At 36.5% G+C, this 27,633-nt stretch overlaps 1 protein-coding gene across 9 annotated transcripts in view; it reads right to left on the reverse strand.

Annotated features, from left to right (window-relative positions):
• MAGI2 (membrane associated guanylate kinase, WW and PDZ domain containing 2) overlaps positions 1-27,633 on the reverse strand; it is a 721,242-nt gene that overhangs the window by 75,216 nt on the left and 618,393 nt on the right. For 6 of the 9 annotated variants that reach the window (XM_018068097.3, XM_018068094.3, XM_018068093.3 and 3 more), the window contains 3 exons: positions 16,867-16,898; positions 12,343-12,526; positions 1,861-1,902 (listed from right to left, as the gene is read on the reverse strand). In XM_018068097.3, the coding sequence (XP_017923586.2) occupies positions 1,861-1,902; positions 12,343-12,526; positions 16,867-16,898 (258 nt within the window). Of the gene's footprint in view, positions 1-1,860; positions 1,903-12,336; positions 12,527-16,866; positions 16,899-27,633 lie in introns of all 9 variants that reach the window. The other 3 variants (XM_018068098.3, XM_018068095.3, XM_018068096.3) reach the window with 2 other exon arrangements.

Below are 27,633 nucleotides of genomic sequence, written 5' to 3' on the forward strand. Positions count from 1 at the left end.
GGTTGCAGACACGGGAGTCAAGCCAATACTGAATTAACATAGCTTATCCTTCCTGTCAACTTAATACACATTAATGTCCTGTCTCCTACCAGTTTCATCAAAAGGAGAGTTTCACCTTAAGTCAATATTTTTGATCATATAAAAGGGGTATCCTGTGCCAGAATGACAATGTTCCCTGTTCCTGCTTGCCTCCGTACACATTTATGTTAGAACAAGAACTTTAGCTTTGCCTGCTAGTAACTTCATTCTCTTTTTTTATAGTTATAGAATTTAGTTCCTTCCTTTCTGTGTAAATGAAAACTTTCTTAACTGATCATTTGGCCTAGAAGACAAAAAACCACACCAATTCACTTTGCTAGGTTATAAAATCACCTGGCTCCCCCATGACTTTGAGAATGGTATTGGACAAGCTGTGATCCGACCATTGCTGCACAGTGGGGATGGTAAAGAGCATGGGGAAATTCTGGTTCCTGGATGACGGGGAATTTACTTTAAATGTAATGGTACCAGAATAGATTGTTACTGAACAACAATGAGATCTCACAAGTGAAGATGTGATTATCTACTCTGAGCTAGCTTTCTGTACTGTATTCACCTGAATAGGTAGGTGAATTAGACACTGATTAACATACATGCAATTGTTTCTTAAATGTTGAGAAACTATATCCCTGAAGACAATGAATTGATTTCCTGTGTGAGTCAAGATGAACAAGTGCTATGTGATTTTACAGTGTTAAATCTGATATTTGGGATGATGCTGTAAATGTTGATATAGAATTTTTTTATTAAATCTCTTCTATATTGCAATTAAAGCAAAGATGAAGAGCTTTGCTGTGATAATTTTACAATCTTTCTAGGTGTACTCAACTTATCTGCTAAAAAGAAAAACTAATTAGGACTCCCTTGATGAAGATGGTGAAACTTTTTTTCATATAAGTAATTAGAAATTGTGAACTGTGATTGACACAACACTACAATAACTTCATCTGAGTTTCAGATGCTCTTGAAAGATGTGAAAAGCTTGAAAACAGTAATGGGTCTGCTGGTCTACAATGAGAGTAGCCTTTTAAAAAAACATACATATTTCCTCTTGATATTTATAAAGAGGAAAGCTGGCAAATAAAGGTTTCAGTATGAAAATCATCAAAGAAAAAAAGGAAAAAAGAATTGGTGTGTTAACACAGTTATTCAATGTATAAACCCTGCTGGGGTATAAAAAACCAGGCCAATATCATATTTAATTTAGGAACTCTGTCCAAACTGTGCAGGACTTGAAAAGACTTTAATGAGATTGTCAAGATAGCCTTTTTTTGGTATGGGATGCCTGTTTTAACTGTTCATTTAACATAATCACACTGAGAAATCAAATGTTGTTGGTTTTTTAAGAAGTCCATTGCCATTTTACAAGACCAGTGTTGATTCAAACACCCCAAAAATCTCCCAATTTTGAAAGTTTTTGCTTTTACATTTTTACAGCCCAAGACATATTTAGGGGATAGAATTAAATTCAGTTTTACAAAAAGTATTGTTTAAGTTTAGATTTGGGCATGAATTATAGAGATACATTTTTATGCTAAAGATTGAACACTAATGTATGAAAGTACACATAAAACACACTAAAACATACACAAAAATTGACTGAGGAAAAAGAAATGCTTTTTCTTTCTCAAAATGCAAATCTATTATAAAAAGATTTAGACTAAGCATTCTATAACCCCACAAGAATCATACAAAATAAAATGGTGACTGGGCAGTCATGACTGGCCATTATTTGGAGAAATGATAAAGAAAGAAGAATAACTAAAACATAAAATGAAGGACAACTAATTTACAGAACAACAAAGGCTGAAGAATACTTGCCAGAGGAATCCGCTCGAAAACCACTCCTGGGCAGCACTTGTTCTGAATAGGAAAATGGGGAATTAAAGATGAAATACATTTCTCAAGTTATTTAAAGATGCAGCATCAATTTCTCTGCTGTGTTTCAAATTACTAAAGTGCAATTTCTACTTTTTTTTGCATTTTTTTTCTTCTCCCCTCCTTCTTCACTTTTTAGGTGGTATATATAATATTCCTGCTAGATGATGACCTCCCTATCTATTTCTATGCAAAGTCAAACAGATGGTAAGATGGTAATGTTTCTTTAACATAATATAGGTTCTGATGAAGGTAAAATTGTTAGTGTGTAGTGTGTTTTAAGCTGTGAAAATTAGTGACAATATTTGTCCTTATTCAAGTACAGCAATAAGAGGGAAATTTTAATGGTTGTGTTTAGATGACTTGACCACTGCCTTTATACAAGGCAATTGCAAAATGTCTTTTATCATCAAGAAGAGCAAGAGTTTGCTAGAGGGATGTACGTTGCCAATAACAGCAACTGATTGTATGTGAAGGCAAATGCAGGCAAAACCCTTTACCACACTTTTCATGCAGGTGGTTTCAAAGTATTTGTATTTCTCTAGGCAAAATGCAGCAAATAACTGTTTTGTTTTCAGATAACACTACTTTGCCCACATTAGAGGAATTGGGAATGAGTCCCTAGCTGAATTCAGTCATGCTTCCTTTGCTGAATTTGCAACATTCTGAACAAGAATTTCTTTTTTATTATCTTGGCAGCATTCGGAGTGAATTGCAAAACATTCCAAACCAGAGGTGGCCATCCATTGGCCTACCCACAACAAAAGGGCAAATAAAGCACTAATGCATTCATGTGACTCTAAACCAGAATATCATACCATGGATATTTCATGGTATAAACAGGCTAAAGTCTTTCAATCAGCATTTGTAGAACAGTGACGAGTAAATATTATCTTTCTGAGACAGAAGGAAGACAGGTGTGGATTTAATATTCTAAGTAGGTAGTTCCAGGAAGAAAGAAGCCAGAGAATGCATTGTAGGCCGGCAATTTTAGCTAAGTCTTCTGGAAATATGTGAATGTATGTGGTGAGATACTTCTATGGAAGCTCCATAACACTTTGAAAGAATTTGGACTAAAGCTACCTGCCTTCTGGTGGACGGCTTCCTAAAGGTAGCATGGGCTGTAATGGCAGCAGCTGAGTAATTCACAGTTCACTTGAGACAACACTGAACTAATTTCTCTAGAGCAAAGACATTTTCCCAGAAATGGAAATGAAAGTCACTGAAAGTCTTACGACTCTTTTGGTAAGAATATTTATATAGCAGCCATGACCTGTCCAAATTCAGGTTCACTGGATGGGAACTTCCTCTTGGATTTGGTGTTCCTGTTCTATTTGTGTTCCCTCTCTGAGCTGAGTTGTGTCATGTGGGCTATGTTATTTTAGTTTATAGGTGGCTACCCATCTTTAATTTGATGGTTAAAGGAGGTAATTCCTTCACATGCTTCAGATTTTGTACAGCGATTTGGGATCCTTCAGGTGAGAGGTGCTATCTAAATGTAAAATATTCCACCAGAACAACTCCTGAAAAAAAACAACCAAACCCTTTAAAACTGATGCTGCTCCACTGCAAACTTGGAGAAATGATTTTTTTACTCACAGCCTTTCAAGATTTTAATGGAATTCTTAAAAGAGACAGAATGATTTTAATGCACAGAAAGCAATTTTATCTTGGTAGTCTCCATAAGCTTTTAGCTTTGAAAGGACATAAGCTTTTTCTCTTGGTCACTCAGCTAGAATTGCTCTTTGGAGCTGCTGTGAGATTGGTGCATTCTGTGTTTCCATTTCTGCTTGCAGTCTTCCTAATATCCCCCAGAATTGGCCTCAAGTAGCAAAGTGAAAGAAACACCATCATGCTCAAACTGTGACAAATTAGGGAACGACTTGCTCTGTCAAGACATACAACCTTATATTTTAAATAAGTTAGCAGTGACTTTTTTGTGAACTATTGTCTGTGATCAAGCAAAAGTGCCTGTCAGTGAGGTAGTTTCCTTCAAAGCTAATCTGATGAAGTCTGATATGGCTTTTGTTCCTCTGCCTTGCAGAGCTTCATGTAGAGTTTCATGAAGAGAGTTAATTATCATCTTGTAATCAAGCATTCAGCATCTAGCATGTGTTCTCATTGCAGTGTAGGACTTCACACACACAAAACTTGGAACTGTGCTATGCTGAAGACATTGAATCAAACCTTAAAGCTTTTAAATGTATGATCACCAGAAAGGCAAAACTAAGTGCAGACTTGTGTTTTTGGTAAACACAAAGCAACGTTCATTTTAGGAGAATCTGCTGTCAGCAGTACGGGTCTTTGTGCAGTACAGGATAATTGTGATTATGTCACTGACATAATTATTTTACTTTGAAAAGAATATATTCTCTAGAATATAAACTCTAGAGAGCTGTGCTCACATGACAAGCCAAGCTGTTGGCAACTAGCAGAAAACTTCAAAAGAGGAAAGAACTGTGTAGAACATTTAGCATATAAGAAGGGACTGAATTAGCAAGGTCTCCACATTTCAAATGCAGAGATAAATATTTTTTTTTCAAAACTCATATAGTTCTGTGTTCAAAGACTCTACAGAAAAGCAAGTTCCAAGTGAAGAGGAAGGACTGCTGGTCTTGCTCCTCAACTATCCTCGTGTCTTCTATCTGCTAAGAACAAACTGACTGAACTGGTAATTTTAACAGAATACCGAAAGACTCCAGCAAGCTTTGTTTTATAGAAATCTGTCAATTAGTATTTATAGGAAACTAACTTTTACAGAAGGCAATTTGAAACCTTCCATTTATTTGTTACTAAATTAATTTTGACATTTTCTAAACTTTTAATAGAAATTTTTCTAATATGTTAACCATTCTGCCTTCACCTCACAGGAAATGAGGAAGCAGAAGGCCATTTTGGAGGGGTCAGGAAAAAGAGATGAGACTGCCCAACACTGCCATCATGAACAGGCATTCGAAGTGCAGAAAGTTTTAAAATGATGACACAAGATTTCTGTATTCTCCATATGAAGCCCTTCTGGTTGAACTTCTGCAGCTGCATTGCCATGAGTAGTTGTAGCCTTTCATGTGAAATAGCAATGAAATAATTATAAAGTAAGCTTGAATGAATAATAAAATACTCAGTAATTTTGCTGATTTCATTTTTTTTTTTAGTTCAGCTAACCTGTCCTAGAAACAAGAATTGGGAAAGTAAAGCTAAAAATTATTCTTCTTAATTGCTACTTGTGTATAACTGTAACCAAAATAAATCTCCACCATAGGGACGACTGTGTACTCTGGAGAACGAGGATGCAGCTGTGCATTTTGAAGAATCTTGCTATACATCAAGATTTGGGGGCAGGAAGCAGATGATCTTTAAGTCCTTCCAACCCAAATAATTCTGATAACCATTCTATGATGGAAGTAAAGCCAAGATTAATTTTGCTATTAGAATATAGCATAGTAAAAAGCTTGTACGTCTGCACGTTTAGTGTAAAATAAATTACACTCATAGTTTGAAAACTGCAAAATATTTGTGAAAAGAGATAAGCAATAGACAACATCTGGGACACAATTCTGATTTAAATGAAATCAGTGGTGAAAATAGCATGTTTCTTTGCTGTCAAGATAGAGCCACAGGAACACAATTCACCTACAACATGACACAAGGATATTCTTATTTACACCAGTGGAGCCACTGGTATTCTCTGGAGGGAGAATTATGAAAGATAGGGATGATAATATTTATTTTCCATACTCTGTTATTTTCTAGATCAGACTTTGTTGAATGCTAAACACATGGAACAAAACTAGCACTAGGGCACATTTATATTTCAGCATCTCAGTACTAGCCATGCTTTTTAGGTAAACAGGAGTTTCAAAAATGAGAAGAATGAATGTGACCATGCTGCAATGCCCTTACCAGCGCTGTGCAAGCAGCAGTTTGACACAGCACACAGGCAATGCAGAACCCATTTGTCTCATGCACCTGTGGCCAACTCCCAAATGCCTGCAAGTCAGTTTTCTTAAATTATTACTTTGAATTCTTAAGTACACACTGCCACTTTGCAGATCAAAATCTATTTGTATACCTTTTAGTAAAGTGTAAATTGTTCAAGAGAAAGGAATACTACATCTTTAATACTGTCATCAGCTGTAAAACTGACACTTCATATTAGCAGAGGTCACTTGGGACCTACTTTGCAATCCAGCAATCAAATCATTTTACATCCATGGTACTGTGATGATGATAAACTCATAATTCCATTTGAAAATGCTTTGGGTTTCACTGTCAGTTCTTGTAAGCAACAAATCCATTTTGTCATGGTGAGTAGCTCTTTCTTCAGTGACAAACAATACAAAACTATTTGACATTGGACGGATAAATTTCCTCTCCTTTCATTATGTATGATTTCTTATTAAAAACAAAGGATTACATTCATTTAGTAATATAAGTTCTTAGACTTTTTCTATGCTTGGGGTAGCAATAGATGCAAAGAAAATGGGCTGTTTGACAATTGCTTTGAGAAATTACCTTCTTATAACTTAGTTGCTCATACTCTAGATCAAGGAGTAGTTTGATGATAATATGTCTTAATTAGCAATTTCCAATACTTTTATTTACTAAGTGAAGGCAGGCATGACTTACTGACATAAAGGGCACTAAGTGGTGAATAGAAATATTGAAAGATATTGTAAACTGAGTTCAAGGAAGATTTGAACCTAGAACCTGATTTTCTAACTTGTAGTCTCAAACCCTTTACCCATACCCTTTATATGATACTTCAGAATACTATGTATCTCATGTCATCATAGTTCAATGTATATATACATCTGCATACATATGTATACATATATTTTTTTAAAGCACCATAAACAAAATGTGAATTTTTTTAGACTAGAAATGAGCAAAAACGGGAAAAATTGTTAAGAGGTAATATTTTTTTGGGTCAGGAAAATACTGTCTGAAAAAAAATGTAGTAAAAATTATGGGAAAAATTTCCTTCAGTTTTTAAGAATGTAACTGTGTAGCTCTTCAGCCAACAAGCACTGGCAGGAAAATTCTGTAGACTATGCCATAGAACCCTTCAGGTGATAATGCATTCAGTTCTAGACACCTAATATTTTTTTTTTTATCTTCCATGATTATAAAATTTAGGAAACCTTGATTGCCTTAGTATTTTTCTGCAAGATTGATATTTTCAAAGTTACACATTATGAGTCAGTATAATGCTGTCTGACAAACCTTCCCTACCTTAACACATACCTGTGCTGAATACCTGCAGTGACACTCCAGAGGAAAGGTAGCCTGTGAATATGAACTGGACTGCTTGTCTGTAACCCTTAGAGAAGGGTACTTATAAATCTGCATAAGAAAGCACCTTATGTTATGGAGGCTAATGATGATAATACATTTGCTATTTACATATTTCACAGCTGTTGGTGAACTTTACTTTTTGGTCCTTTTCCAGCTTGTCTAAATCTCTGGCAGCAAACAAAATTGCAGTGCATAAAACAGCTGATAGTTTTGAAAGGGACTTGGGAAATTCACAATACTGTGGTCAGAGGAGAAAATAACATGGGAGATTTTGAAGAAAGTAACCTTTGTGCTTCCAGTTAAAGGTTAAACTGTAATTGCTCAGATTTCACTTTTAATGAGAGCTTATCACCAGCTTCTCATTCTTCCTACTGGCATTTCTGTGTCACATCACCAGTCTTGGCTACCACACTAAATGAAGGACAAATGTAACCTAATCACTGTAAAAAATGTTTTATTTTACTGATTTCCTTAGAGGAATATAAAACCAAATTTCTTTTATATATTTTACAACTAGAGAAATATTATGGCATTATGATTCCCAACAGCTTTGTGTCTCCTGTCTGACTAATATCTGCCTACACAGGCCTCTGAACAAAGTTTGTTATTAAACTGTGAATTTACAATAAACAGAGTTCAATATAAAATGCAAGAAAGGATAAGGAGAATTTATAAAGGCAAAAATGTAAAATTCAAGAGAATGAGTTCTCCCAAAGATAACTATGGAGCTCCAGTCACAGCTGTAACAACTGCTGCATATCAAGTCATAATTTTTTTTCATTAATAGGAAATTCCTGATTTGATATTTCATTTTCTAGCTTCTGTACCTAACTTCCATGGTTATCAGGAGAGTCACACTGTCACTTATAATCTCATAGTTTTCTTAAGGAGAAAGGAGTTAAAAGATTTGCCTAGAATTAATATTTGGATAGAAAAAAAGAAAAAGTATCCAGTTATTTGAGCAGGTTTTCTCCTCTGTTTCTGAGTTTAGCAAAACAACGTCACAGCAGAAACTTAGGTAGGTTCTCTTCACCGTGAAAAAGAAATAAGAGGGGAGGGGGGAAGAGAGGAAAAAAAAACTAAACAAGAAAACAGGAGAAAAAAAAGCAGAAACAGAGAGACAGGACAGAAAGCAAGCAGAAAACAATTTCCCTTCTTTAGCTTTTAAGTAGTTGTTTCAGACGATGGGGTAATCTTCCTCAGTCCTTGGAAACACCTTGTGTTCCTTTTTTGGCTACTTAGAGCTTTGAGCACAGTTCATGGGTGACAGCAGAGGCAGGTGACAGCTAAGAGGTAGGAGCTGACAGGTAACAGCTAACTCATGACAAACAATTTTTCCAGGTGCTATGACTTACAAAATTGAGTTGCACTCTGGATTTGTACTAATGCATCATTTGATTGTCTCTATAAAACTGTTTCCCCTGTAGAAGCAGTAGTCTTTTGTAATTCATATGTAATCATTAAAAATTGAAATCTCACTATCACACAGGGTCTTGCAGGCTCTTCATGTTCCTTAGGTGGAAAAACATTTCCTCTAGAATGAAAATCATCCTTTTTCATTGAGACTTCCTGCTTGAAGCCTATTTCTTGCTATCATTAGGTAGGGATGAGTTAGAGCAAAATCCTGTAAATCAGGCTTCTCAAGTCTAGTTCTTGCTCTGCTTTGAGTCACGTCACTTGTGCTCCCCACAGAACCACACTGTGATGCATAACTTGCTTAACTCCCTGATTGGGGAGCAGGAGGCTTTTATGAGGTCCTGGTGAGGCTTTGATGAGGTCCTGGCGAGTGCTGACTGCAGGGAGACCCTCTAATAAAAGGATCTGTAGAAATTCAGAGCCATAGCAGTACAAAAATGGACTGTTTAGTTACAGAGATTCACTGTAAGAGAAACAAAAATCTAGCACTCTCTTTCTTTCTGAATTTTCCAGGTCATGATTGTTCACTTCTTTGCACTATTTTTAGAAGATGAAGATGAAAAGAAGGTCCTGCCAGGAGATAAGATAAACTTGCTTTGAGATAAGAAGTACTTAAAAAATGAAGTAGCTGAACTTTTGCTGTGCACATTTAGGGTATCTTACCAAAGATAACCAACCTGACAGTGCCATATGGTAGGAAACTTTACTGTCTTGAAACTGTCTCTCCTATATACTCAAATTAGATGACAATTACTTGACTCAGTAATGGATTTCCTCCCTGTTGTTTCTTTCTTCAGGAAACAGTAGCACTATGTAGAGAATAAAAGCAATCAAAGGCTTGACAAATTGAATTTGCTAAGATGTGTGCTTATGGTATTCATGAAAGAAAATGTCAGGGAGAATAGAGGTCTTTGGAGGCAGCTATTTATGACTAAAGGATATGAATGATAACAGACAAGATCTGGTTGGGAATCAAGGCTTTGAGAAAATGCTGAAGGGATAGAGGTGTAAGAAGAGAACAAATTTAAGTTTTCAGGATTAGCTAGAAGATGGGACTCTGCTGGAAGTCTGGGAGGAGCGATTACTGCAGTCTTGCTTTCCATCCCTCACTTTCTTATTTTAGGCCTAGTAGCTTCATGATTTTTAATTATTCTTGATAGCTGGATGAAAAAGGCTCATTTACAATTTCCAGTTACCTCTTGGAGAGATTTCAAATGCAATTATACCATTCAAACACAGGCTTTAGCATAACTCCAACCTACAAGTTGGAAGCTCTTCCTGTGGTGCAGTATATGCTCCTGAACACAGCAGATTATATCAGTAAAAAACTAGAGTTCATATTGGTCAAAGAAGTGCTCAGAAAACTCATAGAAGGGACCCATGAACAATAATGAATCACTTAATTATTTTATTGAATACTGTAATATATCTTGTGGTGCAATATATAACCTGGGGTGTAAGCCAATCTTTGTAGTTGACATCAGATCTATATTCCCATGGGTTTATGGAGGGCAAACATGGATCAAACCTATTTGTTTTCATTAATATTTAGGCAATTCTGTTAATATAGAACTCTTCATATGAGATTGAGATGAAAGAAGACGTTGTATAAATATGTATCTCATATATATATGTGGCATTGATGACTTTTTCTTAATTGTCTTACAAAGATGTTTGTTTCTATGGAGTTTCAATTCCAGTGTGCTTCAAGTCTGCACTCTTGGCTTGATGACTAACAACAGAAGATGGTTCTGACTCTGTCAAACGATTTTTGCTAAAGTACTTCACCTCCAGAAGCTATCCATATGGGAAGTGACTGGTTGCAAAGGGTTTTCCTTTCCCTAAAGCAGTATATGAAGCCAAGTGTATTTTCAGCAGAGGTATGAAGCAGATAAAAACTATGGAATGGTTTATTTTCCCTTTATCATATACAAAATCCTTGCACTTTGGGGAACAGCATTTCAGCTCAGGTAAATCTTTTTATTTTTTATTTTTTACTCTAGCTCTTAATGCACAAGAAAAAGTGAAAGAGGAGAGATGTCTGAAAACTATTTCCAAACTTTGTTCAAAGCTAGTACTGCTTCTTTCAAACCTGTGTGACCCATTCCACACAGCATTCTGATCCATACTTCAAAGAGTTCTAAAATTTTGAAAATTATAGCCTGTATTTGTACATTGTCTTGAGAATCCTGCCCATCAAGAATAACATCTGGATCAGAGGAACATACTGCATTAGTACATGATCTTTATTAATATACCAGCCAGCATGGGCTACGTGGAAAGCTTAGTTCCTATGTCTAATAGTTTATAATTGAAGATTAAATCCTTTTTATAGGCGTCCAAAGTATGTTCTCAAATCCATATTTAGGGTTCCTCAAAAAAGTCAACAATTTATTTAAGTACTTAGATTTAAATTTGGGATCTTAATTTCAGGTACCTATTAAATAAATAAAACCCCACAAACACCCCCCTGCCAGAACAAAAAAAAAAAAGTTTGGATTATGGAAAGTGAGTATTAGGGTGACAATCTCTACTGAAAACTGTTCCCCTAACAGGACCACGGTGGCAGAAAGTGGTGGCACGGGCCACAGTGGCAAAGAACTGGGGAATATGAGATGCAACTTAGGCACTAGATTAGAGTTCATGTAGAATTGATGTAAAATGAACCGTGATGTTCCTCCAGCATATCCATTCTGCTGGGGACTGGAAGTAGCAAAGCTAAAGAAGAGATGCTGATGCTGTAACTAATGCATAAGGGCCAAGGCAAGTAAGAATGGCATCAACCAGTGTTTGGGACAATAATGTATCTCCTTTAGACTATCCCTTTGCATGCTGGAGAAATTTGTACATTCCAGACCTCTGGGCTCAACTAATATTAATGGGCTAGTCTGGATCAGCTGGAATATTTTATGTGTAATCTATAACATAATTTGATCTATAGGCTCAAGTACTTTATAAAATGATTTGAAAGGTGGCATGTGCAAGTAATGACTATGATGAAAAAGCTTTCAGTAAAATAATAAGCTATTTTTAAGAAATTATCTTAATAAGTAAGTACAAAAGCTCCAGACAATTTAGAACAATGTTTTTAGTTAAAATGTTCTTTAAGAAAGGAAGTAATGCCCTTGCTGTGAAAAATATGTGATATATTCCTCAAAAACATGAGAAATTAAATCAAGATGGAAATCTTGATGGCTCAGTACTGTTTTGTATAGGTCTTCAAATAGTACTTGGTGGTAGGGGTTACTTTCAAACCACCAATGATAATGTGAAAACTTGACAAAGACATTATTATAAAAACAAATACACTTGAAATTTTTTTAAAAAACTTCACTTTGAAGGGAAAGTAAGTGAAACTGTTTTTTCCTTGATAAATTCACATCTTCCTATTGGTTAACCATGAAGAAAAATAGCACAGTAAAACATGGTGGCACATATACTGTTCTTCATTAAGGATTTAACAGTCAAAATGAGGAGAGCAAAAATATAAGAAAAATACACTATGAAAGTCAAACACCAGAATCTAGGCCAGAGCTGGGAAAATATGTAAGTGTAGAGTTTTTGAATCACTTATAATGGCCTCTGTTTACTGGGTTCATAGCTTCTTTCTTTAAATTACAAAAGATAATTACAGAAAATTATGTCAACAGTGACACATTCATAGGCAAAAGCTTAAAATACTAAATGGTCAGCAGGATTTTCACTTACGCCTACTTTCATAAATAGCTCTTGATTTCTCATACAGCTCATATGGGTCAGGTTTTCTTGGATCAAAGGCCTCTGTTGAATCAGGAAATGAACTCCTGTGAAGAGCGGGCGGATAGGGAATATTCTGTGGCATAGCTGGAGCAGACACACTTGTTTGAGGGCTGCCTTGATTCTCCCATCGTTCCATCATCTGGAATAAAAACATATGGAGAATAAAGATGAAGGTTTGCAAAAACTGTGACTTCCACAATGAGACAAAGCCCTTAACAGAGAAGGGCTGGACTGGGTAGCAACTGAATAATCTTAATGCTGTATCTCCTGAGAATGCATGAAAATAGCTACCTGCCCAGGGGAAGTAGATTACTGCAACTGTGAGCAGAATTTACAGCTTCAACTGAAAATTAAAAAAAAACCAACCCAAACCAAAACAAAAGGAAATAAAAACCAAAGAGAAAATTATTACAGCAGGTACTTGAGCATCTAGTGTTCAGTGCTAAAATACAGAACACAGTGAGAAAAAGTGAGCATTAGTTTGATAGAGTCTTTTTCATTTCTTACGGTTTCTTACTGTTCCTTTTGTATATCAAAAACTAAATTGGCATCATCCAACCAAGTTTCTAAGCACAGGATAAAGCTTTCAATTCTTCCAGACCATTTACAGGAAAGAAGTACACAGCAGTGTATTGTCTGTGCATGAAAGACACCTCAATCCGTGCTTTTTCCAAGACTGTCTTCAGCAGTCTCACAAGTACATCAAGTCTGAAGATATGAAAGGCTGTGCAAAAGAAGGCTTGAGAATCTGCATTTTTATTTTTGAAGAAGTTGTCTACTAATTAAAATGCATTAGCAAACTTATTTGAAAAGGCTAAGTTAAACAAAACACAAATTTTTATCCCAGGAAATGAGTATTTGACTTCTCTTGAGGACAAGGATGGTAAAGTCTCCTGAACAGTGTGTTCTCACACATAATCCAACAATGTTAATTACACAAAAAATGCCTCTGAAACAAACTGAACTGTAACCAAATTCCACTGATGTCTATTGTTGTATCAGCAGAGCCTTATCAAAGATGATTGCAGGTTTATAGCAAGCTTAGTCTACAAATTCTGTGATTATTGTTAGTCTTTAGCTCCTTGGTTTCAGAAGCTGTTTGGCTCAGCAGGTAGGCTTTGCTGTCTATTCTGATGATTAACTGCATCAGAATAATTCATGTGTGGACTACAGATGTTTAACATGCTGAGTAAGTGTAATGCTGCATATCCCAGGTGAACTGACCTTCCTAGGTTCATACTTAAGAATGAACAGATTATGGATATTGGCCATTTTAAATTGCTGAGGACTTCATTCTTTTACAGAGCAGTGTTATAATTACAGCTGTGCTTCTGTCAGAGTTTCAGCAGTAAGCAGGGCTGGTTCATTTGGAACAATGAAGAAAAGAAATATCCAGGTACCTCAGTCAATCACAGGATGACTCTCACACATTAATAAGTCTTGGATGTGATATTTAAGTTGAGAAATGAAAGTATTAGTCTGTTAAGTACTAATTATGAAGATATGGAACACTGTATTCAATACTTGCTATGTTGATCAAGGAAGACACATTTATTTTCAGCGAGGTACAAAAGATGCAACTAGGATTTGATATGAGGGCACTATAGGTATGTAGATCCTGTGCAATACAGTGACATATGGAAATAACTGAGTTGCCATTGAAATAGCTTAGGTACAGGAAAGTACCTTGGGTACCTTCAGGTACCCTTTATACCAAGATAAATTTATCCTCTATTTTGTGTAAATTAGCCTCTGTGGTAAGTTACATGAATGTCAGAGTACTACTTCTGATAGCCCTCAAGAAATTATGTCTGGTATGTATAAGCATATATTCAGTATAGAATTGCATTATGGAAATGTAAATTCAAAGGTCTGCAGAAACAAAACTGATTATGACACCTATGTCTAAACAGGAAAGGAGAACTGGGCTCAATTCAAGTTCCTTATGATCACGGAAATTACTGGAGAAATATGTTTGGGGTTTACCTTCAGTTAAGAACAAAAAAACCCACAATACAAGTCACTGAAATCAAACTATCTATCTTATTGCTATGGAACAGAAAGACATGTGGAGCCCTATATAGAAGGGCCTATATAGAAGTGTATATAGAAGTAAAAGTTTCCTGATTTCTTGGACAGTGTTGGTAAAATAGATCATTTACCTCTTTCAAAATGTGAAACTGAATAAAATTAAAATATTTTAAAAAAGATTTTAAAATGAGAAAGGAAAATATAATTATCTTTGATGACCAAACTTTTCCCTGGAGAAAGGACAGGAGACTTCAGATTAGTTGGCAAAACCCTGCTGGGTCCCATATGCCTAATTCTTGCTTGCTGGTTAGTTTTATATCTTCGAGTGTGAAGTTGAAAACTGAGCTAAACATTCTTAGTTGCAGGTAATACTGCTAACATAACCAGTTACACAAGCAGATAAACAAGGGGAATTATATCTCCCAAACCCATATCAACTAGTTAAATAGTCACATAGTGTTCCGTGAGTTATCATAATGTCAGCTCACAGACGAAGACACTCTTGGAAAAGAGGCATAGTATTGAGTGCAGGGCATCAAATAAAGTTGGGGTAATGGTTTGGTGACATTGCTCACATTCATTTTGTACTAATCCTATTATATATGATATACATATATAATATATGGACTCTGTACATAGGAACCACAGGAAATATCTGTCAGCCCAGGTTACTCTGCTGTTACACAGCTACAGGTCTGTGCTGTGGTGCTGGGGAGAATTTCTAAACCTCCTGTGCTGGCCTTACTGCTTCAGACTGTCTGCAGACACTCAGTGCTGCAGGGGCACTTGGTTTCAGTCTTATCTTTATGTCTTGGACACTACAAATTCATGTCAGACTATTCCTCTAGATAAAAATGGTGACAGACAGAAAAATGTACATGACCTTAACTTGGTTAATCATTTGTAAAATCTCTTGCTGACAGTACCCTAAAATAGAGTAACTGTGAACAGTTAGCCTTCACTCATGTACAGTACCTTCATACAATGGTGTTATATTATTATTCTGTGATCCCTGGTTTCCTCAGACATGCAGAAAAACTACATCACTTAGGTTGTTTCTCTAGATTCTGATTATTGGCAAGTGCTACTCAAGCATGAACTACTGTACTGTTTATATAACAAAACTGTGCAATCATCAATAATATGCTGATATTTATATATCTGACATGTACATAAAGAAGCTAAGTATGGACAATAGGAGGTCTTTGAAAGTGGATCTTTAACAAGTAAGCTCCAAGTTCTCTATTTTCTCACTTTTTACCGAAGATTAAAAGTTGAATGCCCCAGTCAGACAGGAACTGTAAACTGGTGAGAACAAGTTAGCCCTCAATAGTCTGATTTACTTTCACAAATGTCCGGCTACATAGATGAATAAAGCAACTTATGCAATACTTATTCCAATGTATTGCATACATCCCCTAGGCTTTTATATCAAAAGCACCACAAGCTGAAGTAGTCTGATGGAGTTACATCAGCTGATTAATTAAGTGCTATTTGTATTTGACAGGCTACAAAAATTATTTTGGTATACATTAAGCATGCCATGATCCAATATGAGAGTATGTGAAGTTGTTCAGATTCAACATACTTGCCCTGCCTACCCTTCAATAAGAAAGCTGTAAGTCCTTCAAAAGACATTGCTATTGTTATTCCTATCGTTCTTAGAAGCCTTCAGGCACAGTCAGATCTCTATTCCTTCTACACACCTCTTATAAGCGTTAAGCACTCTTTAAGGTCTGTGCAATCTCAATAAAAAAGCCAAATTAAAAAAACAAACAACAAAACCAAACAAAACCCCATAAAAATAAAACAAACCAGACAACCAAAAATAGCCTGTGATTTCTTTTTATACTGTGAATGTTGTCACAACTTCAAAAAATTATATAATGTGGTGTTAACAGAATTTATACAATCATTGCTTGCAGTCTTACATGAGGAAAAGTATTTATACCTTGTGTTTTAATGCCAAAATCATAGAAACACAGAAAAGTTGACTAGAAGGCACCTCAGTAAATTATCTAGTCCAAGCTCTTGACTATTTGCACCTCTAGATCTACTGTGCAAGAAAGAATAACAATAACTTTGAGGATGTTAAACTCAAGCCACTTGTAAACCATAAAAAGTGCAAGTTGTCAATTTAAAAGAATTTGCAAACTTCTGCTGCCTTCTCCTCCAGACCCCTTATTCTTAAGCCACTGCATTTCTGGCTCTTGACACTCTTCTTAACATTGAGGTGTTCCTTTCTCCAGACTGCTGCTGGCAGACTCCAAGGCAACAGACCTTCAGAGCTTACCAGTGAGGCCACCCCTGATGCTGTGTCACTGTGTCACTGCTGAGAAGCGTCTCATGAGCTGGTAACAGGAGGGTTAGACGAAAGCCTACAGAAATTTGCCTTGAATGACTGTCATCTTATGAACTGAATGCGTATAATTTTGAAAGGGAACTTACAGGCTTTGGAGTTTTCCATGGAGAAAAGAAACCTGAAATAAACAAAAAATAATGTTAGCAGCTTTTTCTGGTGCATAAAGAGTGGAGGCTAAGTGGTGTCTATGCTCCCATTCTCATTCAGGTCTGCAGATAATATTGATAGATATGAAAATTCTCTACACACAAGGGGTGAAAACACAAAACACAAGGGATAATTTCTAAGAAAAAATACATAGAAATATATATATATATATACACACACATACATATATATATATATATATGCAAGTGGAGCTATTGAGATCATTGCCATACTTTACAAACAGCATGGGATTAGGTTGAAATTAAAAGAACTAAGCAAAAGGACTTCCAAATGTCTTGCTGGACATTGGATAAGACACCAAATGACCTGGTATTGATGTGTCAAATGCAGTCGCACCTTTAGGAAGAAGCATTCAGAACATCCCATCAACAAAACCTAATAATACAAGAGATTTTTTTAGAAGAAAAGCCTGGAGAAAAATAACTGTTTCATCAGTCTAGATAAAGTGGCCAAGTCTTGGGAGGATTACTTGTTTTAATGCTGTCCTGGTTTTTGGTCATAGTTAGCAAATGGTCAGACCTGGCTACCTCTTTTACACAAGTAGTTATCTCCTTTTCCTTAGTTATTGACTGACTGATAACTTGCTTCGGTGACTTCCCTGAATTTTAACTGTCGTAGCTTATAAATGTTTAAAACTCTGGATATGTCTTTTTCATAAAATGAGGTAATTTGAAATACATATTGTAAACACTGTTTTTATCTTATGCAGCATAACATTAAAAACCTTATAAGTATGAAATAAAAACAAGCATTTCAAAGGATATTGGAACACACTTTTTAAAATACCAGCTTTCAGAATATCTTTCATTAAAAAACTCATTCTCAGTTTAATAGCAGGTTAAAAAAACACCTCAGTGGATCTTCCTAGGTAAGCTTAAAAGCTAATGAGAAAGAGTTCATTTGTTTTGTCAGAAACAGAAATTGGGTTTAAACTGAGATATCTAACAGGAAGACTGCTCTTTCACTCAAAAAATGAATTCAGCTGGAAGAGTAGTACTGACTTTATTATTTATTTTTCTAAGGTGAGTTTAGAAAGAAAATTAAAATCATGAGAGCACTAGAGTAATATTTTGCTACAGACAAATCATAACAGGAATTTTATTTGTACACAGTATTTAAGGTTCCTAGAATTCTGTGGTAATGAGGTAATTTTTTCTGCCACTATACCTAATTCATTTCAACTGAAATATCTTGCACTGTAAAAGCACTTGAGCCATTTGTCGTGAAACACTGGCTGTTCAGTAATCTTGATTTATAGGCTGATAGTGCTTTTAAAAAGGAAAAAAGTATATTGGAAAAAGTAATCCTGGGGAAGTTTATGTTTACTGACTCTATGGTGCCTGGATAAAAACTGCTATATTAACAAGTAGACAGATTACTTTCCATCTGCAAATTCAAGTTGAGGTAACAGGCATCCTTGATAGGCCTGGCTACATCACTTTCAGTATTAAAGATTCTGTAGCAGAAACTTATGTAATAACTTATTGGATGGCAGATGGCTACCTTTTTATTATCTGTTATATTTCTATACAGCTAATAAGAGTGAAATCTAAAAAGTACTTTTCCTTTCAGAGCTAAATATAAGACTTGAGGCTTGCCCAAATCAATTTACTACCCTGATTTGTTGTTCAGAAAATACTGGTAGATGCAACGCTCTCTACCACTGGTACTGGTGCACTGCCCATAACTTCTTGTCAGAAAAAATTACTACCAGTTAAACTGAAAGGTCATTTTTTACCCATTTATTTACTATCTCCATCTAAAAACAGGTTATCCTGGAGTTATCAGAAAAAATTTACTATCAATTAAAAATACAATAAGTATTTATAAATCAAATAAAAATGACATATACATCAAATGAAGATTTTTTTTTTAAAATCCTCAATTAAAAAGAATTCAATTATTCCCCTAAACAAAGAGAATGCGGACTTATATGTAGCTTGGAGGTTATGGGCACAAACTGCAACATACAAATGACAACATCTACACTCAAAACAAATAAAAAGTAATATTTATTCACACAGCATGAAATTATGTTGAAAAAACTAACATATATAGGATGCCAGAGAAGTAAAAGATCCAAAGAAAGATTTAAAAAAAATTTGGAGATCCATATGTGTACAAAAGCATGTTACAGCAGCAAAAATCTCTAAAGGTAACAAACCTTGGAAAGAATATTAAAATCCATTCTTCAGATTTAAATTCAGCTGTTACACCTAGACCTCATGTAAGATGAGATAGTCTCTCACCTCTGCCAAAGACTAGGTGTTAGGTTAAACAGGTGAAGGCTTAGTTTCATACAGAAAACCATACATTATATCTTTCATGTATTTCTTGGAGATTTTAATATTGCTTCACATAAGATCTGCATTCTCAGTTGAAATAAACATCCTTTTCCCCAGTATAAACAAAGCGGACTTTTAAAGAATATATAGCATTATCAGTTATTCAACATGAGACTGATTATGGATAATTGTTGTGTTTCAAATGTCCAGAATTATCACTGGTATTTAAGCACATGCAACCATTGCTACAAATTCATGAATTCAAGAGTATATAATGCATCTGTAGCACATTGTAAGTGTAACAGAAACTCCACACGAAGAGGCATAAAAGCAAAATGCACTTTCCTGTGTAAACTGCACGCACCCTTCTAACTTTCACTTTTAAACAGTGCTCTGCGTAAGTATGGGACCAAATCCTCTACATGAAGAAAGTTAAGGCTTAAAATTATTAAGAATGTCTCTTAATAATGTGTATTCAGCGCATACTCAACAGCATTAGCCTTCTGCAGCCACTTCTACAGCTGGTAGTGAGAAGCAGTGGACTTTCACTTAGTTTGACCCCAGTTCACAACACCCCATGTTCCCTTGACTTCCTGGTGCTCTTTACACACTGTGAGTATTTCCCACCAGAGACAGTGGGATTCCACATGAATGACAGCTGTCACCAGATTGGCATCAGTTCATATACTGATACTGATTTATCAACAGGACTGAAATTTGTTCTCCAAAGTACAGCTTTCAGCTGTTGAGTACTAATACAGTACTAGTGCTGCTCAGCCTTCTAATCAACTCACATCCAATCAGATACATATACTGGATAAGGTCTGACAACCTCATCCCACTTCCACATTTCAACTTCTCCCTCCCCAAACTCCCAAACCCCTACTGTCCAACTTCCTATGCCTTCTACAGAAGAGTACAGAGTATCTATAGAGTATCTATCTGAAAATATTATATACATATAAACACTCCTCACCTCCATATCCACATACACTTTTAAAATCTGAAATAATAATAGTCAGCTTAGATCCACCTATAAATTCTTCATGCAGCCTGTTCTTACCATGAGTGGCTTTTGGCTCACCCATGTGCCTGACGGCCATCCCTTCTTGTAGCAGCTTCACTACATAAGCTCTAGCCCACTTTCTGAAGACTCCAGTATCTTCCTACTAGTTTAAAATAATTCTTTATTAACACTCCTTGTAAAGACAGTCAGTACAGGCCTGCATTAGTTTTGGAAAGGAGAGTAGGGTTACTGGCTTGTATTAAAGAGCAACCACCACCATTCAGCCACATGCTAGCAGGAAAACACTGTGGCAACATGTAAGCATGTGAGATAAAATACATAACCTCATCTACTCTGCAAAATTAGTGTTTCCCCAATATAATTACTTCTTATTCAGTGTTGGTCATTTAAACTGTAATAAGGTACAGCCAACACATATCGAAATTTTAATTATTTAATTTTAAATAGATAAGCTGAGGTACAGTAGCAATCATGTTTTTAAAAAATCTGAATTACATTTCCTCAAAAACTAGTGCTAGAAAACTTATTTTTTACATTGCATTGTAAGTTGTATTTACCACCTTCCAAAATGAGCTTCCCTGGAAATCAGAGCTGTGATGGTTTCTGTGTTGTGACTTTACTAAAAATCACTGAGAACCAAAAAAAGATTTTGGATTCAAATATATTAGAGTGAAAAAAACTTATTTTCCCCAGATCAAGGCAAATTCCAGCTTCATTTTATTGTACTTCTCCTTTTTGATGAAGATATCCTGTAACAAAAGACAAATCACATCACACTCATTGTATCTATTCCTTCTTATATCCAAATTTAAGTATGCTTTTGTTGTAAAATATGCTTACAGATATCATGTGCCTTACACTTTAGCCAGGATTTGTTGTTGAAAAGTTCAGTTTTCTAAAAGTAACGTATCAAACAGGACTTAGAGCATTTGCAAGAGAGTCTTGATTTGTTTCCCCTTTTTTTTTCTCAGTAAAAATCCTGAATTTGGCATATTCCATAATGTCAGGAATATAAAACCAGCCTTTGATTATTAGTCTGCTGCCACGGGGATGCTTTTTGCTACAGTTCCATCTTCATTATTCTCACTATTTTGTATTGATTACTGGAAAAGTTCTTCACACTTTGCAAAATCATAAGCAACTAATGTAGCTATTGCTAAATCTTAGAACTTTTAATGATGTTCACCTCTGTGGCAGATGTGTATGTATAATTAAACTGAAGCCTGGGAACAGTTTGATTTCTGCAGTGACGGCATGTGGTAGTGCTGCTGGGAGGAACTCAACAGCATCAAAGATAAAGCTTTTTAATCTAAAGCATGTTCAGGGCAAGTCAACATCCCTCCAACACCACTTGTCGCACTTTCACTTTTAATGGGTGAAAGCTCATTAGCTTTCACTTGGTTTCTTGGTTTTGTTTGTTTGTTTGTTTTGTGTTTGTTTGTTTGTTTGTTTTTGGGGTTTTTTTGTGCTTTAGTATCCTTGTTGCATATGTCTTCCTGAGCAAAGCTGTCCTAAGCACTGCACAGACCCTTCTCCTTCCTAAATGCTTGGAAGTCACAGAACAGATGGCTGATGAGCACTCTCAGAGCATTAACTGACTCCACAGACACCTTATCAACATCCATGTGACAACACTTCAGCAAAAGTTTGCCTTTCTAGAAAAGTTACTCTATAAATTTACTGTAGCAGTAGATTTTTCTTTTTCTGTGTTTTTTTCTTTCTCTTACTGGGATCTCTGAGATGTCTATCAGTTTTCTACACCGGGGTCTCAGTTCCAAAGGTGTCAAATATTCATTAATTTCAAAGGGATGTAACAGTGGAGAACTTCTCTGAGAGTTCAGACTAGGAGGATGCAGAGAACTGATTCTTACCATTCATGTGACACCTGACTTCTCCCTCTGTATGTTTTATTGAACTATGCTAAATGTGGTCAGGTTGGGTACAGAGAACTAAAGCTAATTGGGCTAACTCAGTAAGATTCAAAACATCCTACAGCTAAAATTCCAAAAATACTTGCAGGAGAGGTAATTTTTTTTGAATGTGTACATAGAACAAATATATAACATTAACTCAATTATTCTTCTATTCTTTTATGGAAAAGAAACATGATCAATGAGAACAAGTAAATTCAATTAATTTTTATACTGCAGTAAACAAAATCTAAAAGGAAACAATGAATTAAAATAAATGGAAATAATACTTATGAAAACAAGCAGGTGATAAAAAGTTTCAATTGATTGTGTCATATTTAAAATATCAGATGATATAGAGGGAATAGCAATTAGCAGTTCAATTTCTAATACAGTCAATCATTATCACACAATATTTTTTCAGAGGTCCATCCTTTTGAAACAGCTCTAAGTATTGAGCTCTTACTCTAGCAACAACAAAAAGTTGATTTACCTTGAAATAAAGAGTAGGTGTAAGAAGACTGGGAGCTCTAGCTCTTCAAGCATAGTTAGCTAGTCCTGCTGTCAGCTGTCCTTCAGAGTGACGGTGCCATGCTGTGGAGGATCCATTTGGTCTTTAGCTGGGATGGCACCTGATGCAATGGGTCAAAAATCAACACATCCCACATCAGAGTGAGATGAATGACCCATCATCTTTGACCAGGCCCACAACATTCCATATGGTTAGACCCAGTGCCTTTTCCCCTGCAGAACGCTACACACTAGTGGCATGGTAAGTAACTGATATAGCACTGTGCTGCACTGAGATGAAGGCTGGTTACAGTCATCAGTTGTTACATCAAATGCAGGTTCAGTTTAATAAAACTGTGAAATACATCTGTCTTCTTTATGGCAATATACAGACACTCAGATGTTACTAAAACCAGTTTTTCCCCCAAAAAAGACTCACCACGGTACAAACTGATCTTCAATAGCAGCTTGTGGTGGCATTTTGCTTTATGTTCTACTACTCCACTGCTCCTGATCTCAACCCAAGTGAAACTGCAGCAGTAGTGCTCCAGTTTAAAACAGCATTGTTTTTCATTCTCTTTGGCCTACTAACCCGTGAAAAGTGATCCTGAAGAATGAATTCATTCCTGCCCACAAAATGCTCTATGAAGGTGCAAGGCAAAAAGCAGGCACAGTTCATGGGAAGTTCAGCTGGATCTTTAGAGTCCATTGGGGTATCACCTTCTACAGCTTATCTCTACTCCAGTTCATTTGGGGGCATCATGAGTCATAGCCTGTATTTCTTTTCAGAGTTTCAGACTTGGTAAGTAGGTGCACCTCCCAGCTAGAGGAACATCTGTGCTCAGTGATAGAGCTCTGAGAGGAGGTGAGTAGGCTTAGGAGTATCAGGGAGTCTATGCACAGGAGTTAACAGGACTCATTGAAAGAGATTTAAACTGGATTTGTGGGGAGTAAGGGATAAAAATAGGCTTGCTGAACATCAGTGTTTGAGGGATGGTGCGCTAGCAAGGTCCTTTGGTCTGCTGTCTCAGCAGAGGTAGGGGATGGACATCCATGCAGAAGCAAAGACATGAGGGTTATCAACGTGCTAGAAACCACGAAAGCAGCTGACAATAGTCACATAGAAATTAGGGATTCTCCCTCAAAAAAGGTGGCAGGAACAATAGCCCAACTAAAGTGTGTCTACACCAATGCACACAGCATGGGTAACAAACAGGAGGAGCTGGAAGCCACAGCACAGCAGGAAATCTATGATATAGTTGCCATCACAGAAATGTGGTGGGATGACTCACACGACTGGAGTGCTGCAGTGGAGGCCACATCTTGAATCCTGTGTTCAGTTTTGGACCCCTCACTACAAGAAAGACATGAAGTGATGGAGCATGCCCAGAGAAGGCCAACAGAGCTGCGGAAGGGTCTGGAGCTCAAGTCTTAAAAGGAGCAGTTGAGGGAGCTGGCTGTAGTAAGGTGGGAGCTGGTCTCCCAAGTAAAAAGAGATAGGACAAGAGAAAATTGCTTCAAGTTGCACAGGGGAGGTTTGGATTGGATATTGGGAAAAAATAGGCTCCCCGGGGAATTGGTTGAGTCACTATCCTTGAAAGTATTTAAAAGATGTGTAGATGTGGTACTTAGGGACATGGTTTAGTGGTGGACTTTACATTGCTGGCTTAATGGTTGGACTCGATGATCTTAAAGTATTTTCCAACCTAAACCTTTTCATGATTCTAATATTAAGTCTATAGAACTTAAACAAAACCTTAAACAACTGTGAGATCAGGTACTAAATCAGTATTCAGATTTTTATACATAGGAGCACTTTTTGTGCAGTCCATGAAGTTTCACTGTCCTAGTCTGCTTAAGCAATAAATTTTCAACAGTATTCCGATCTTCACAAATAATTGGAAAAAGGATAGCTATTCGAAGTCAGAAATGACAGAAGTACTTGCTGTTCAAGCTGGGACCTTCATCAGTCACTTAAATCTATGAGAATATAATCTAAAATACGCTAGAGAATCTCAAGTTACTATTAAATTTCACTTTCATGAATAGCAAAGAGTCTTTCTAGCAAGAATACGGCCAAGAGAAAAGGTCAGAAGCTGGCATAATAATGAGTTCATTTACATTCTAATGGATATACAGGTATTTATTTTACTTGGCTGCTACAGCTCTTATTAAACCAGTCAGAGATTCAAAATAATTTATGAAACTAGGAAAAAACCCAACAAATACCATCTCCTTCTGATTAATCTGGATGTGAAGCAGAGAATTTCTGGATCATAGCTAAAATAGTGCAGAGGCAAATGCATCAGTGTCAGTGACAGCTTTTGATGCTTATATGCTTATATGCTTTTCAACTAGAGGTTGAAAAAAAAGTCCATTTGTGGAAATGGAAAATACATTTTTGGAACAAGTAGCTTTGTATGTGCTTAACAAGAGTAAATTATTTTCCAAAGACAAAGTCTGACTAAACAGCTATGGAACATCTCACTTTTACAGGAACCGTCTTCTCTTTTCCGGCACCTATTACCAGATCACTGTTACTCTGTTACACATTTATTACCTTGTTGATAGCAAACCATATTATCTGAAGGACAGTCATGTCTTGGAATATAGAAAATGCTGCTACAGTATGACTCAGTAGAGATTTTACTGGGACAACCTGACTTAGAGTAAAAAAAAGATATGGAATTGAGGCAGACCCTTGCCTCTTGTCTTTTATGACAGAAGTTCCTACTAAAAGTTCAAACCCTTTGGCTCATATCCTAGTTTATGATTTGCAGCTGCAGGTAGTACTGGCTGAACTGTTGTTTTTCTCAGTGATATCTATAAAATATGTATTTTTATTTAAATACTAACCCAGTTAGCAATGCATAGGTACTAACAGATGATGAGCAAGAGATCTCAGAATTTTGCTCACAGGCTGCAGACTGTACCAACACTTTGAAAAGGTCAAAGATATTTTTCTGTATAGACAAGAAAAAGAACCTTTTGTCTGGCATAAGGAAATTTTCCCTGAAGAATCTCCAGTTTTGCTCATGTGTGTTGTCCACTGACTGCTGCTAAGTTCATGCTACCAGTTCACGTGTCCACACTAGCATTACACTCTTAACTGTGCTGCTCTAATACTGTGAGACCTAGTAATGAAAGCAATGCTCTGTCTTGGGCAAGCATATTGTTGCATGCAACTCTCCCTGAGCAGAGCAGACACAGCAAGTATGTCGTACACACTGAACCAGTAACATAATTTAGAATATAAATTGAGACTTCAGAACCCTGACAGCTTGTGACTGTTGCTTCTAGAAGGACCTGCAAGTGCTGCCATACCTATAAAGACTTTCTGTTCTTGCTAAGAACGTCTGACAACTCAACCTGGCTCTACTGAAAGCTAATTTAAGCTTCAGAAACTTTTCAGGAATACTGCATTGTATTTTCAGAGCTCTCTGACAGTCAGAAACTCTTCACTATGCCAGTGTCTCTGCTCTTTCATGTTTTTAGACACTGCTCCCATTTAGCTTTAACACTTTCTAAGCACAATAAAGAAATTTCAGTTTACATTATGGTATGTCACTTTGATGGATATCAAGGCACGTTCCCAATATTTTCTGTTAAAATGTAGATGGAGTTGTTTAAATACAGTGTCCCAAAGTCCTTTCCTTGAAAGTATGTTCAGAAAAAGTCTTCAGCAAGTGTAGGGGACAAATATTATATAATAAATCCATTCCTTCGCCTGTATGTAAGCTTCATATCAAGATGAAAAGAAGTCACCAGATATTTAGTGTTGACAACTATGCTCTCAGTTCCCCCTCTAAATTCCTTCATTGCCACCATATTTTCTCTCAGCTACCTCCTTCTTCAGATGCCTGCTCAAACTTTCAGTCTTCTCCATCCCAGGATTTCCCTGTGTCCTGATCATTTGAAAACCAGCTAATCCTATCACTGAAACAGTAATCAGAAAAATCCCTAAAAAAAAGAACAAAAATAGTTAAACTTAGGGAAATGCCCTTGGTGTACATAACTATTTCTGAATGGGAGAACTTGCAATGCAATGGCCCCCTCTAACAAGAAACAGAAAAACAGCACATTGGAAGTAGTGGTGAACCATGCAACTGAGGTAGAACAGCAGAGAACTGAATTTAGAAAGATTTCAGCTAATCAAACAGATATGGCAAGATCATAGTGACCTGAAAAACCCTCTGGACTCTGTTGTTTGTACTGAATAATTTTCCAGATATCGTGCTTGTTGCTATCTAGACCATCTAGAGACCTTGGCTTTGAATATCATAGAATCATAGAATGGTTTGGGTTGGAAGGGACCTTAAAGATCACCTAGTTCCAACCCCCCTGCCATGGGCAGAGACACCTTCCACCATACCACGTTGTTCAGCCTCACGCACCCAGGATGTGTATCCCCCTGGCATTGCCAGCTGTGACAAAAAACCTGTAGGTGGGAAGTAAGGTGGAATACCCAAGGCCATCTCAGTTAGAATAGGATGCCAACATTTAGGCACTATCGAAGCCCTTATCAGTTATAATGGACACATAGATGCAAATTTAGATACTAGTATTCAGACAGTTAAATTTTCATGTCACAGTCTGTAATTTAGGAACTGAACACAGATGCACAACCACAGGTCTAGTTCCAAGGGTGCTATACACCTTATGTTATTCAGAAATCTATGCTAGATTGGCAGATATGACATGGAATCTATGGAAAACTTCAGAGCTTCAGTTGTTGTCCTTAATCTGCCATTCCAGTGAAGATTTCTTGATACCCCAGTGCATCTGCGATGGTCCTGTATGCTGTTAGTGAGCTCAGAGTCTCACTCCTCCTGATTTCTCTGAGATTTGGGAGCACTGGACAAAAGTTCATCATAAAGCAACAAGTTAAGTTAGAGACCTTGCTGGCTTCCTCTGACATCCTTTCTGTCATTATTAAATTACACTGTACTAACT

Source organism: Manacus vitellinus, unplaced genomic scaffold, assembly GCF_001715985.3.
Source record: "Manacus vitellinus isolate BGI_N305 unplaced genomic scaffold, ASM171598v3 scaffold_13_pilon, whole genome shotgun sequence".
NCBI classification, from domain to species: domain Eukaryota; kingdom Metazoa; phylum Chordata; class Aves; order Passeriformes; family Pipridae; genus Manacus; species Manacus vitellinus.